The 15,058-nt window shown below is 50.1% G+C and overlaps 1 protein-coding gene across 2 annotated transcripts in view; it reads left to right on the top strand.

The window, feature by feature from the left end:
- Positions 1-15,058, top strand: part of SLCO2B1 (solute carrier organic anion transporter family member 2B1) — a 61,457-nt gene that overhangs the window by 9,730 nt on the left and 36,669 nt on the right. For both annotated transcript variants that reach the window (XM_027776850.2, XM_005230418.3), the window contains exon 2: positions 4,250-4,352. In XM_027776850.2, the coding sequence (XP_027632651.1) occupies positions 4,272-4,352 (81 nt within the window). In that variant the 5' untranslated portion in view covers positions 4,250-4,271. The remainder of the gene's footprint in view (positions 1-4,249; positions 4,353-15,058) is intronic.

Here is a 15,058-nt window from a genome sequence, read left to right as displayed (position 1 = left end):
GCCCCAGTCCCACTCGGTTTTGCTCTTTTTGCTCTCCTCTGCCCTTACCCCATCATGGGTGTATGTTCTAGTATTTGCTGTCTCATCCCTCCTTTCTGCCTCCTTCCCCTGCTGTACCCAGCCTGCAGCACCAGTTCTGCCTCCTTCCTGCAGAGGAGCAGATTTAGTGAGACCTCTTGACGTTACTTAGGAGAAATAGCACTAATTGAAAATAGTCTTTCTTTCCATCCGGAGATGTCCATCTGCTAGGAGAAAAAAGCAGCTCTTGCCAAGCAAATGCCATCCCCAGAGGGTGCTGCCACAGCTGGGCTTGATCCAGACGAAGGCAATAAGCACCAGTCCGACCTCAGCATGCTGCTACCTTCATGCAAATTATTATTTTTTTTTAATCAACTAAGTCTTATCTGCTTTAATATTTGGTCTGCTCGTTCTCCTTTGTGCTGGATCAAAATACTTTTCTGTTTTATTTTATTCTTAAAGAAGCGTGGATGGATGGATGGATGGTATCTAAGTGCAATAGGTTATCTTCATTTTCAGCTGCTGGCAACCTTTGCATCATCTCAGATCCCCGCTGAGTGTTTCCCCTCACAGTCTCTCGGGGCTCTCCCACCTCCCTCTCTCACAGGCAGTGCACACGCCCAGGCAATACTGAAAAGGAATCAGGAAACCTCGCTGGTGGTGAGACGGAGGTGTGCGTGGTGGGATGGAGTCAGATGTGGCTGTGCATCCTTGGCCACCAGCTGCTGACAGATGATTGCAGGTTGCCCTTAACACAAAAGAAATTTGTGGTGAATCTGGGGCACGGTGAAGGGTGAGGGACGTTCATACCCTGCTTAGGCAGGGATTACTGAAAACATTTCTACCAGTGCTTTCTACCATTTTCTTCTGCTGAGAAGACTATGAAAGCTGATTAGGGAAGAAGTTGGACTAATTCCAGGTGTAGCAGCTTCCTGGACACTCTGAAGTGTTAAAGGATGCACACATTTACAAAAGGTCCTGGAAAGGATGGGCAGGGGGACCAAAATATTCCTCCAGACCACAGGATTTGTTGTTTGCAGGTCTAATTGAGTGCACCTTTGGTGCAGAGGGCTAGCAAAGACATTAATACAGATAACCAGGGCAAGAAGGGCATTAAGCCTACAGTGATTACCAACTCCATGAGCATGCCCATCCCTGGAAATCCAGGCTCAGACTCCTTTTAGTTTCCCCCCGTTGCTACCCTGGATCCCTTTTTCTTTTCCCTGCATCACCCCTGAGCTTTCAAGAGGCTCCAGCAACAAACTTGGTAGCTGTAAATAATTCATCACAGCGCTGCTCCCAGAGACAGGCAATATTGGATGCCATGGTCTGGAGAGAGGCAGGTGCTTTTGCTCTTGTGCTGCTTAATCCTCCAGAGGTTCCAGGGAGCTTTTCATGGATGCTTTAATTTACGATCGAATTTACTTTATTGATCCCATCCTGTATTTTGTTGTAGCAATATCTTGTCTCTTGAAATGGGGCTGAGGGCAGCAATTGCTTTTTGCAGAGGATGCTGTGGAGCTTGTAACTCAGTGGAGTGCAGGTCCCCCTCTTGAATTTACTTCTGAGCACTGCACTTAAGGGTTGTATAAATGCCATTGTTAAGGCAGTCTACATTTACTAGAGTTTACATCAACCTGAACATTTTTTTAATTTGTCTGAGGCTGTGGTATGTGCTCCTTTGCCTCTCATCATGGGGGAAATAGAATTACACAAAATAATAATGCAAAACCTTTCACCCCATTTGCTGTAGAGCTTGCAGATGCCACTGAGGTGGAAACATCTATTAGAGTGTACTGAACAAGCTAAAGCCTAATGTGTTTAACGTGCCTCCAAACAATACAGTTTCCTGAGCAGGAAGCCTGGGTACTAAAAACCCAACAAAGACGTCATCCTCCCGTGCATCATTCACTCCACAGACATAGCAGGTGAGAAGGGAGGAGGGAGCGCAGGTCCAAAGGGAAGGAGGTCAGCGGGGCAGGGAGGGGAACGGTGGCTTCCCACTGATGTACATTTCTTTGCACGGTTAAATTTAGGTGGTGGTTGGGAGCCAGAAAGCTAGAGTGGAAGGATTCTTCCAGTGGAGATGCAAAACCACCATGGGTGAAAATGAGAGGTGGGAAAGGAGGGCTTTAATCCATCACAGACCCAACGTATGGAGGGATGGAGAAGGGCTTGCTGAGCCCTGCTCCTGCAGGCAGGAGCTTCTGCCTCTGAGGCTGTAGGGAGGTCCCCAGCCCCCACCTTCAGTTAGGCAGAGCGATGGTTGGCTGTAGTCAGCTCTTGGGAAGGCAATTTGGCCAGCCAGCATCTCCAAAGCCTCTTGATCTCATGAGCACACTTCTGCACACCATGCCCTGGTGAAGCCACCAGCCCTGTGTGATGGGGAGCTGAAACCACTTACACCCCATGCAGACATGCAGCAGCAAATGTGACCTCAGCCACAGCTGGTGAGCTTGACCTCGCCTTGGGGAGGTGGCGGAATCGCCATCCCTGGAGGTGTTTAAAAAACACATAGATGTGGTGCTTAGGGACATGGTTTAGTGGTGGGCTTGGCAGCGCTGGGTTAACGGTTGGACTTGATGATCTTAAAGGTCTTTTCCAACCTAAATGACTCTGATTCTATGATTCTGTGATTCATGTCTGGGCAGTTCCCTCACACTTGGCCTAAGGCTGCTCCAGCACCATCCAAGAGCTGAGCAAATGCACAGTTGGGTTTTTCTTCTCAGCCTCTTCTCCCATCTCTCCATTGCTGTGGGTATTTTTCTCACCCTGTAGCACTGACCGCCAGCTATAGTGTCAGTGAGTAAATGCATATTGCAAACAAACCTAAAAAGCTCAGACAGCTTGATACAGTGCAATATGTAACGCAGAGGCTGGATCCTGGTCTCAGATGTATCTAACCAAATCAGAGGAGCTTATCTGGGGTTTGTGGGGCTGAGCTACCATGGAAGGAGAATATGGCTCAAGGGGGTTTGCACCAGCACGGTGGAGACCAGAGCCTGCCCCATGCATTGTGTGAAGACCCTAAGACGCTCTTTGTGGCTGGAGTTAAGGTGGTATTAGGGGAGGTCTGGAGATCTGTTTCCTAATTTAGACGGTCAGTCTAGGCAGGTGGTTGATAGCAGACAAAAAGAAGACAAGATGTCTCGTGTGATTCAAGGGTATGAAGGAGTTGATCAGAGCAATTAGACTCCCATAGCTTGGGGCAGTAACAATTGCCCACATCCCTTCTATGTGTATTGAAATAATTATTACAGGATCAGGATCGCAGAATAGATGAGATTACAGAACCAGAGTCATGGAATGGCTGGGGTTGGAAGGGACCTCTGGAGACCATCCAGCCCAAGCCCCTGCTAAGGCAGGCTCTCCTAGAGCAGGTTGCACTTTTGTATCCAGGTGGGTTTTGAATGTCTCCAGAAAAGAAGAAGGTTGGAAGGGACCTCTGGAGATCATGGTAACACTCCTCCTAACGCAGCCCATCTGGCTTTCCTTTGCCGTGAGGAAGTGTTGCCGGCTCACGTTCAACACCAGGTCCTTCTCTGCAGAGCTGGTGAGCCCACAGCCTGTGCTGATGCCTGGGGTTGTTCCTCCCCAGGGGCAGGACTTTGCATGAAGTTGAATTTCATGAGGTTCTCCAGCCTGTTGAGGTCCCTCTGGGTGCCCCTTTCTCTATCCCATTGAGGTCCCTCTGGGTGTCCCTTCCTCCAGCCTGTTGATGTCCCTCTGGATGACAGCACAACCATCAGCTCTGTCAGTTCCTCCTCCCAGTCTTGTATCTCCAGCCAACTGACTGAGGGTGCACTCTGCCCCATCACTCCGGTCATTGAAAAGGATGCTAAACAGGACTCACCCCCATAATATTTAAAGAACATCGTCCATCATTCTGTTGGAAGGCGTTGGCCCCAGATATGCTCTTGTATGGCTGGGATTTTGAAATACTGGGATCTTGGCCCAGCACTGCTTTGTTCCTTGGAAGTGAAATGATTGATAATTTTTAACCTCTTAGGTGCCTTTGTAGTTAGCACGTTAGTGTTTTGCATGCTGCTGTGTTGCTTTGTCGAAGTGAAGTGCTAAGAGAAAATGAAAACCAGGAATAATTAACAATTCCTTACGACAACTGTGTGCCTGCTGTGGGGGTGTTTGCAAGCACGACAGGATTTTGCTGTGCTGAGCAAGGCGAATTTAGGCAGAGCAACTTAGCATTGTGCTGAATGATTTATTTTGGCAGGCGGATAAAGCAGACTGACAGGATGACAAGTACCGCTACAAAGAGCAGCTACTTGGATCGCTCCCGGAAAACGCTCTGCAGGAACCCATTTCTCAGTATCAAGGTAAATACCTCCTGCTTTCTATAATCCCCTCTTGGATTACTGGCCTGGTAAAGAGGAGTTTAACTTCCTGCAGAAGGCATTGATAAGACTTCTGTTTACCAAATGTATTTGAAAAATGCAGCAGAAGTGCTGTTGGATGTGCAGCCAGGTCCGTCCAAAATCAAGTGGTGGGAGAGCGATGCTGCAGCGCAAGTTTAACTTGCAGCTTCTGCAGTGTTTAACAACTGTCAGTGAAATTCCCACAGCCCCCCCCCAAAAAAACCTCCAAGAGAAACAAATCCCAGATCTCAAAGCAGCTATGAGCCTCGGTCTTCATGGAAATAATTTTTTTTTATGATACCCTTGATAAATGCTTCTATGTAATGGTGGCAGCAGAGATAGAGGAAAGGGGGAATTGATGCTTGAAGCTTAGCACACAGCAGCCTGCAAAACTTGGGGTATTAGTCACCATTTAGGCAAGGAATGGCATCTAGTTGGCTTCCCTTGCTTGAATTTATTCATGGAAAACGTATGTCCTAAGCAATGATTCAGGCCACCCGCCCTGCGACACCTCCTGACCCTGACACGAGCTCACCCAGCTCCTCCTTGTTTTGCTGCTGGGTGTCTGGGGCCGTGCAGGGAGACGGTTCCTCCACACCTCCACCCAAGAGCTCTGCCAGGCCCAGTGCAGGCAGCTAGACGAGTGGACTTGGTTAAGCCCTTTGCAAAAGCCCCAAGAGCTGGTTGTGGTGGGAACAGCAGGTGGTGGTGGTCACTTCTGCACAGCAATCTGATGGTCGGAGGGCTGCCCAGGGAAGGCACAGGACCAGCTTGACTTGCCAACGTAGGTGTGAGGCCACATTTCCCCTGTCCTGGAGCACCCAAACCGCTGAGACATGGGGAACCCTGGGTGAAGGTCCCTTTTTCGCCCCTTATCAAAGCTGGGAAGTGGTGTGAGGCTGGATGCAGTAGCAGCTGAGATCTTCTGGTGGGGGGGCCACTGCTGCCTGTTTGGGATTAGCATGTTGATGTTGAGCTTGCCTGCAGGTATTATGGTCTTGCCTCCTACCCATGGCTGTGTTGGTGCCAGGGGCGGGGGTCCTCAGCTTGTTATTTGCATGCTCAGTTGTTTGCAGAGGAGGATCCGTGATCCTTGGCTGTGGAGGTGGTGGGGAATCCTTTTCTCTTTTTATAGTTGGTGGTAATAGTATTTTTCTAAAAAGTCCCATGTAATGATGATGATCACACCACTTGTGTGACTGGTGGTCTGCTGCAAGGTACTATTGATGACGTGTAGTGACACTCAAAAGAAAAAAAGGGTGTAAACATTTTGATAAGACATCTGCAAAGTGGAAATAATAACCAGTATTGACCACAGTGATGTCAGGAAAAGCAAGTGCTCAGCTTGCATCAAAATCAAGTTCATATATCTGTCTTCTTTTCCACAAAAAGGACATTTTGAAAGTTTTGCGTTCTTTTCTCACATGTCACAAGGAAGCAGGAAACTAAAAATAAGCCAGGTATTGGCCTGGCTGGATGGCAGATGCTATGTTCGATGGAGCATGTTGTTTGGCTTGTGAACATCAGCTTTCAAGATGCTCTTGTTTAAACAGGCAGACGACAGCCAGGGAGTGCTTTGCTATGGGAACAGACTACTGTGAAGCGGGAGCTTGAGACACACAGGTCTGAGGGAGCCAAAGGTGGTATGATGTGGGAGCAGGTCCCAAACGGCTGAGTGAATAGATGGAGAGCAAGATGGAAAATGCTTTTTCTGTTCCTATGCAGTCACAGGTTTGGGGATTTTCTGTAATATGTAATACATATTACATGTATGTAATATGCAGTATTACATACATGGTTTAACATGGGCTTTTCCTAGCATGTCACTGCAAGCATGTGCGGAAAATTATAGTTTCCTTTACGTAGGAGAGTTGGTAGTGACCTGGTAAGCTGGGAGACCAGATTCCTTATTCTTCCTGTTGTCTTTTCATTTAATTTTTAATGTAAGCCAGAGACAGTCATATATACCTTGCTTCTTCAAAGTTATAGAATCGCAGAATCACAGAAGGGTTTGGGCTGGAAGGGACCTTCAAGACCACCCGGTCCCACCCCCCGCCAGGGGCAGGGCCCCCTCCCCCCAGCCCAGGCTGCTCCCAGCCCCGTCCAGCCTGGCCTTGAGCCCTGCCAGGGATGGGGCACCCACAGCTGCTCTGGGCAGCCTGGGCCAGCGCCTCGCCGCCCTCACGGGGAAGGGTTTCTTCCTCATGTCCAACCTAAATCTCCCCTCTCTCAGCTTCAAGCCATTCCCCCCTGTCCCACCACTCCCTGCCCTTGCCCAAAGCCCCTCCCCAGCTTTCCTGTCGGCCCCTCCAGGCACTGGGAGCTGCTCTAAGGTCTCCCCGCAGCCTTCTCCTCCCCAGGCTGCACAGCCCCAGCTCTCCCAGCCTGTCCCCACAGCAGAGGGGCTCCAGCCCTCTGACCAGCTCCGTGGCCTCCGACGGGCCCGCTCCAACAGGTCGGTGCTCTTCTGTGTCTTATGGCAACGCAGTGCTGTAAGTGTCCTGCCGGACTCTGTGCAATCCCAGGTCCTCTCCGAAGAGGAGCTCTTTGCAGAACTACGGGCTGCACCTGGGCTGGCACCCTCTCTCCTGCAGCATCTGGTTCATTCTCTTTTGGCCGAATAATTGTACTTCATCAGTAATGATCGCATCATTGTCTATTGCTACGCTCAATGTAAGATTTCTTTGTCACTGTTGTGGGGAAGCTTTTGGGTTTGGGGTTTTTGTTACAAATGCTGGTAAATTTAGTCCACCTCATCCCTTGTGGCAGAGGTGAAATGAGCTCAGAAGAAGTCACCAAGGCACAGGGCTACCAGAGTTGCAGAGGCTGGAGGCACAGGAGAGGGGAGAGCTCGGTGCCGTACGGTCCTGAGGTTTCTCCCCCACTCCTCTTTTCAGTCCATTCAGCTGTTTTGGTTTTGAGTTTTTTTTTTTTACTTACCAGCAAGATTATCTTTTAAAATAAAATCCCATTGATTTTTCCTTGTGGAGATGTTTTAAAGGGGTTTGAAACTTCAAAGATTAAAGCTGCTGAGATGCAAAGTCAGCTCGGATCTGTGAACAGAATCAACGTTTGTTTTGCTGAGCAAAGGTGTCTGTGAAGGTAGATGTAGAGGAAACTCTTGGTGGGGAGTTTTGCAGGCGAGTCCTGGGCAGGGCAATGGGCAACTCTGAAACCACCCATGCCTGATAGAGTCTGCTGCTTGCTGAAGGGTCCCTGGAGCCCACCCTGAGAAGGGCAGAAGTAAAGGATACGGTGGACACCAGTTCTGCTTCTGATAGACACCTACTCCTGGGTTTGTGCTTGGAAAGCTCGGCAGGGAATCCCTGACTGATCTCTCCAGGGCAGAGCAGCATTGCAGGAGGCTGCAGGGATGATTGCAATCACAGCAGGCTGGGAGCAGCCACGATGAAGCCATTGCCAGGTGTTACCCTGGCTGCAGCCGGTGGCGAAGGAGAGCAAATCCTCTCTTCTGATTCTATGTTTCACATTAAACTGCTGAAGGAACTTGTTTTCATCCCTAAGGCAGAGATGACCTGACCATGCATGTCACCAAACACACAATTATAGTCAGCACAGGATGTTTTCCCCAGATCTTTTTTTTTTTTTTTTTTTTGCTTTCAAGAAGTTAGGTCACCCTATCCAGTTTCTAAATGACTTCCTCAGAAAATATAATGTCAAGTCCAGGGTTTGAATGGCTCTTGCAGAAACACAAACCCATTGCACAATGTGGTTTATGCGTTTGAAGTAGATGAAGGACCAAAAATCACAGCACTGCAATTTAATTTTTTAGAAATAAATAAATAATTAATTAATTAATAAAAAAATTATAAAAAATCTCCAGAGAGAGAGCTTGTCACGAAAACTCTCCATTTTTGGTTGCCGTGTGTCAAAATGCAACTCAGAGGCATAACTCAAAACTGTCCTTCTGGGCAATGCTCCTGGGGCTGATGGTCTCTGAGCCTTTAGAGATACCTGTCATGAGTTCCTACAATCCATCAGAGCAGATTAAATTAAGTCAGCTGCTGCTTCTCTTCAAGTCCAAGGTCTTGGCTTGGCTTCAAGCTTGGCATTAAGCATCTCATGATGGACACACAAGTTTGGGGAGGAGCAGTTCTGCTGAAGAACTGCTTACGTGTAGACACGAAGTAGTTCGGGATCCTCTGATGGAGACTGCTACAGAAGGAGAAACTTTTTGGAAGGCCTATGTGTGCGTTATGGCAACAGCTCACCTGCAGATGAAAAGGAAGCAGGCTGGAAGTGACTAATTGCTTGGCAGTAAAGCATAGTCCGTAGTGTGAGCCACCGTAGTCAATACAAAGAGGTTTTGTCCAGTAAAACTGGGATACCTGGGAGACATGAAAGTCCACTTGGACATTTGAAGACTGTGGCTGAGAATGCGATCACTGCTGGGTTGTTTAAGGTGCACATGTTTTCAGGCATTGTGTGTTGATGTGGTCAGTGAAACCCCTCCTGGTAGGGCCCCACGTAGGAAGGTGAGCAGCCCCAGGGCGATGCCATGGTCCCATGGGCATGTTCCTCGTCCCTGCCAGACCCTGCCTGTTGCCATCCTGTACCTTGAAGACATGCCCAATGATGTTAATGACTCAGAGGTGGCTTCCAGATTCATTAGCAGGCACAGCTGTGAATCCAACATCCCTCCTCAGGGGATGGCATGCTTCCCAAAGCCATCGAGGAGCTGGCTGAGGACATTCACTCTCTGTGGGAGCTTCAGCCCTTGATGTTTTCTGCTCTGTGCTTTAGTTCAAGAACAAACCAGAGCTGACCCTGCCCCAAGCTTTTATTACAAGTGGATCTATGCAGTGGTAGGGACTCATGCCCAATTACATGCAACTGGTATTGATTGAAGTGGAAAAAACTGATTCCTCCCAGGCCCATTTTCCCCTCTCTGTATGCACAGCCTAGTGCATGGGATTTTATCATGTGCTAAGGCACAAACCCCTTTCTTAAAATAGCAGCAAAAGTCTCCCAAACACATGGAAACAGCGTGATAGGGACTTCCCTCTGACAACGGGGGCAAGACTGGGTGCGCGGCTTTCAGAGCCCTTACATGGAAGATCTGTTGCCAAACTGCACGATCAACACCAGGAACACAATGGAAGCTTTGTAAGAATTTTTTTGTAGACCACTAAGAGAGGGGGTATTTGTGTTCAACCCCCAGGTCTGCAATTTACTGGCTGTTTAGGATTGAGTACATTTCTCTATTCTCTTACACTAAGGGAGAGGGAGCAACAGCAGCTTGCTGATGTGATACAAGCTTAGTAGAGCAAAGCCTGCAAAAATATATGAAAAAATATAGAGAACAGCAGAAAAGCAGCAAGTTCCTTCTGGTGTGCATGATTGCAGAGAAGCTCCTCCTTTGACGTGTGGTAGAGCAGAGATGCACCCATCCCAGTGCTGGTTGTGGAGGGTGTAAGCATTGGGCTGGGACATCGCTGCCTGCGGGTGAGGGCACCTGAGCACAGGCCTGGCAGGGATGCTGCCCTTCCCTCTGGGAAGAGGTCTTAGGCACTCTCCATGCCTCACTGGTGACGGGAAGTGGTGGTGGCACAGCTCCAGAGGAGGAAGGTTGCTCTGCACCCTGGCACCGCAAAGGTGCTGGTTTTGGCAGGGCTACATCGGTCCCTGGTCTAGTGCAACATCTGGTGTTATCTCAACGGAGAGCCTGAGCAGACTCTTATAATAATGTTTCAGATATGTTTATGTAAAAAAAGCCATTAAAAACCTCTCCCTTCCTTCCTCCTCAGCCTATGCAAGTGCTTGTTTGTATTCTCTGAATTGTTTTAATTCTACTGATGTAGATGGGTGAAATTATGAGTATGGCTTGGCCCTTCACGGGAAAGAGGTGCCAGAGAGCTGGGCTTGGGGTTGCTTCTGGGAGAACCCAGCTCTGGGGCTGCTCCTGTCTTTCTGTGGATATGTCCTGCTGTCAGGACTCAGGTCTTGGGGAAAAGGCTAGTATCTGCAGACCCAGGTCACCTTCTGATCTTCTCCTGTTGCTGTGGTAGCCCATCAGACCTAGGCCAGCTGATCGCACCAGTCCCAAGTCCAGTCATGGAGGAACTCCAGCCTTGAGTCCTTGGGAAAGGTAACTAGATGGCATGGAAAGGTGATGCTATATAGGATCTGCCTGCCCTGTGGCATGGGCTGTTTCCCAGATCTAGCTGAGAAAGGTGTAGAGTGGCACCTGAGTCTGCATGTGGTCAGCCCTACACCAAATATCACAGGAGGTTCCAGGGGAGCCCCGTGACAGACACACTGCTGGGTCTCAAACACCGACCACCATCATCATAGCTATGATGGGGCAAACTGGAAATCACATGACAACAATTACTTTATTTCGCACTCATTAAAATATTCCCCAGCCTAAAACTGCCCCATGGTTAGGGTGGTTGCCCGCAATGACTCCCTGAGGAGCGAGAAGGAGACTTGGCCTTGCAGAGCTTCAATTGCAAGACCTCCCACTTTGCTACCTTAGGAAAGCAAATCACCATCATAGAGAAATGGGAAATGCAGAAAGTCTGGCAGATCCTGCAAAAAGCCAAGTGTCTGTGACATCTTCCCCAAACTAGCTGCTTTATAGTCACTGCAGAAGTTGGAGAAAATGCAGGCAACGGTCTTCACATTCCTTGTTTGTTTCTTCCTTCTCAACCACTTCTACCTTGATTTTGACTTTGAAAACGTTTCCCTGCTTGCTCTGGGGTTCTGACTTGTGCCTGAAAACGTTTGTGCAGCACCTAGTGCAGTCACCATCTGGGTACCCAGGCTTTCATAAATCTTTCAGTCTCTGCTCTTTCAACACACACAGCGCAGAAATGTTAGATGTTGGCCCCTCTAATGTGTTTGGTTGCTAGCAGTCATTTTTAGAAAAGGCCCACATTGAGGAAAAGAGATTGAAATGTTTAATTAAAAACTGCTATTGATAGCTTGATCTTAGGAAGCTCTGCCCGGCAGCCCATGGGGATTTCCTTCCCTTTGTTTCTTCCTGCTGTTTGCACTGCGGTTGGATGCCTTTGCAGCTCTTTCACCGCCCTTGCTCCCTCGGTCGGACATGGTGCATCCCTGAGGGCTCTTTCTGGGCTGTCTTTAACCACCCCACCAGCTCCTGGAGTTACCCAGGCGCCCTGTCCTCCACCTCTGGTGTCCTTAGGCTGCTGCAATCCCCTTGAGATGTCATGACACCAACAATATCCTCATACCCTTGCATTGACCCAGGCTTGTGCTCTTCTCTGTGTTCCCCAGAACCTGCAACACTGCTTTTCTTTTCCGGAAAAGGGAAAGATAAGTCTATCAAAATGCACTGCAGATTTCAGTGAAGGAGCTTTCTGCTCTCCAAGACAGGATGTTTATCCCCTGAAGTCCTGGCTTCCAGACTGTGGCATCCCCCAGACCTGAGTGTGGGGGGTGGTGGTGGTGGTGTGGTGGTGGTGCTGGAGACAGGTGATGGTTGCTCTGTGGGCTGTAGAAAATGCAGGAACCTTCTTCTAGTGAAGGAGTTTGGTCTGGATGACTGGAGCTACAAGCAGCAGGTTGCTGCAAGAAAATTATAATCCTCCTGTGATGAACATTATGGTGTGGCTGTATTCTTGGGCATCTTAGAGCAGCTCCCAGTGCCTGGAGGGGCCGACAGGAAAGCTGGGGAGGGGCTTTGGGCAAGGGCAGGGAGTGGTGGGACAGGGGGGAATGGCTTGAAGCTGAGAGAGGGGAGATTTAGGTTGGACATGAGGAAGAAACCCTTCCCCGTGAGGGCGGCGAGGCGCTGGCCCAGGCTGCCCAGAGCAGCTGTGGGTGCCCCATCCCTGGCAGGGCTCAAGGCCAGGCTGGACGGGGCTGGGAGCAGCCTGGGCTGGGGGGAGGGGGCCCTGCCCCTGGCGGGGGGTGGGACTGGGTGGTCTTGAAGGTCCCTTCCAGCCCAAACCATTATCTGATTCCATGATTGCAAAGGCAGGACCAAGCCCGCCCTTGGACCTTCACCCCAGCACAGGCTTGGGGAACCACAGCTAGATACATTGATGCCAGTCCCTGGATCAGTTCCTCCAAGAGGGGAGGGGGCATTTTGTGTACCAAGACCCTGAGCAGACCTCAGCATACAGCTCACCTGGCTGTACCTCTGAATTATCACCTACTCCATGACTTGGCCCTGGGCCAGCTGCTACTTTTCCCCAAAAACTGTGAAGCTGAGAACTGGGGACCATTCCCAGCAAGTGTTTTGGGTGAAACTGCCCTGTTCTGAAGTTTGGTGAAGATGGATGCAGGCTACTGTTCCCAGTGGCCTGGGTATCAGAGAATGGTCCCCAGCTGGGTTCATTTACAAGTATAGACTCAACCTTCGGGACTCAACCAAAACTGTCTTTGAAGGGAGGAGACCTGATTCATGGCTCTTGGTGACCTGATTCACTCCATTTTGGCCACATTAGGCTTACGATGCGGACAGGATTCACAGCCTGTACTTTGAGAGGGTGGAAAGGAATGCTCTGGGTTGAGGCGTTTGTTCCCTGGGAGCTGATAAGCAGGCATCGTTTGATTGTAGTGTGTTGCCTTCATGTGTAACAGCGCTGCTGCCTGCTGCTTCTCCCTCCTTTTGCTGCAAGTATGAAGAAGCCAGCTCTGCTGGCAGGGAAGGATTTAGATGAAAGCAGGTTTTGTAAGGTTAGCCCTGCTGAGATCTCCTGGGACAGAAATGCATGTTGGTGTGCCTGTCCATATGACCTCTGGTGTCTTGGAGGTGCTGTAGGCAATTACACCCTGTGGTTCTCAAGCAGAGCTGAGCTTATGCTCTGCAGCAGTTGGTCCTCAGGGAAATCTCCCCCTCTGTTTACCAGGGTCATGCTGGTGTCAATAATGGTCTCATCTTCCAGGCACAAAGACTGTCTTTCTGGACCATACAAGTTAGAGACCCTGATGTTGTGGTCAGATACAGAAATGTAAACAAGTGGGTTTTGCTGCAGGACAAAATGCATCATCATGTGTGCAGCCAAAGACAAAGAGGGACATACATCTCTCCAGCAGATCTACGGTCCATGGGCCTGTTCCTTCTTTTCCTGACAGGTCACCAGCCGTGCTGTGACCTGATGGCGAGCAGCAAACAGCCCCTGGACCCAGATGCCTGGCGCTGACACCAAGCCACTGCAAATCCTTTGCAGGGCCATCTCTCTTTTCTGTGCTTCAGTTTGCCCAGATGGAGGAGAGTAAAATACCAGATTCCCAAACCATTTTGACCTCCTGTGTTGAACAGGATGTGAGGCTGCTGAGCTGGTGTAGGCCAACATGCTGTGAAGGTCTTGGATTTGGGTACTCGCTGGCCTGTGTGCTGTGGGTGCCTAGGAAAAAATGAATCTGGCTTCAGCATTTCCATCTGAACTTGTGTATTCAGGAAACAGTACCTGGACATAGTCAGCACGTCTTGCAGGAAAGTAGGAGTTTTAGCAAAGCTGACTCTGGGAAAGCTTTCCTTAGGCTCATTGATGTTTTCTTGGTCAAAACTTGTTGCATCTCTCAGTGGTGACATGAGCCTGGAGGGGGGAAGGTTGTGGATTGCATCCTGCTTTGTATGATGCCAGCGCATCACTTTTGGTGGTGATACCCATACCCCAATTTTCCAGTTGTCAGGGAGCCAAGGGGGCTTGACCATCCTCTTTTTCCCTTTTTGTGCTGTAAATAGTCCCTTTGCCTACAGAGCAGTCCAGTTCGGCAGCGACCCCACTTCAGCCCTGGATCAGAACAAGACATAGCAGAAATCCAGGCCAGGCTGAGCAGCTCCTCTGGGCAAGACTACTGCCTGGTGAGAGCTGGCTGCAAAACACATGGAGCTGGAGCAATGCCCCACTCCAGCCAGCCACTGGGAAAACATCTACCAAAAGCAGCACCCTGTGGTTTTCGGCAGCATCTAAGGCTGAGGGTAGCAGCTCTGAAAGGACCCAGGGATACTGCCTGTCCTGCACTCGGCTGAGTGGTCTGTCTCATAGAATCATAGAACCACAGATTTCGGTTGGAAAAGACATTTCAGGTCATCGAGTCCAACCATTAACCCAGCACTGCCAAGTCCATCACTAACCCATGTCCCCAAGCACCACATCCACACGTCTTCTGACCCCCCCATGGACGGTGCCTGCACCCCGTCCCTGGGCAGCCTGTGCCAGCGCTTGGCCACCCTGTCGGGGAAGACATTTCTCCCAGTGCCCACCCTGAACCTCCCCTGGTGCGGCTGGAGGCCGTTCCCTCCTGTCCTGCCACTGGTTCCTTGGGAGCAGAGACCGACCCCCCTCGCTGCAGCCTCCTGCCAGGCAGCTGTAGGGAGCCGGAAGGGCCCCCCTGAGCCCCCTTTTCTCCGGGCTGAGCCCCCCCAGCTCCCCCCGCCCCCCCCGAGCTGTGCCCCAGCCCCTTCCCCAGCCCCTGCCCGGCTCTGGACACACTTCAGCCCCTCCGTGGCTGTTTTTCACTTTGTTTTAACTTGTTTGGGGACTGGAAGGATGCCTATGGAGAGCCATGTGGCAGCAGGGAAGGAGACAGCTTGCCAGCTCCTTTCCTTTGCTGAGTAGTTTGCAGAGCTCTGGATGAAGGGGAGGTGGTCACCATCCCTCTTTTGGCATTTGCAAAATGCTTCTGCACGAGGAGCAGGAAGATGGATGCTGCTCTCTAATGGTGTG

This window comes from Falco peregrinus, chromosome 4 (assembly GCF_023634155.1).
Source record: "Falco peregrinus isolate bFalPer1 chromosome 4, bFalPer1.pri, whole genome shotgun sequence".
Lineage (NCBI taxonomy): Eukaryota > Metazoa > Chordata > Aves > Falconiformes > Falconidae > Falco > Falco peregrinus.
The sequence above is the reverse complement of the archived record's forward strand: the minus strand, read 5'-3'. Positions and strand labels throughout refer to the sequence as shown.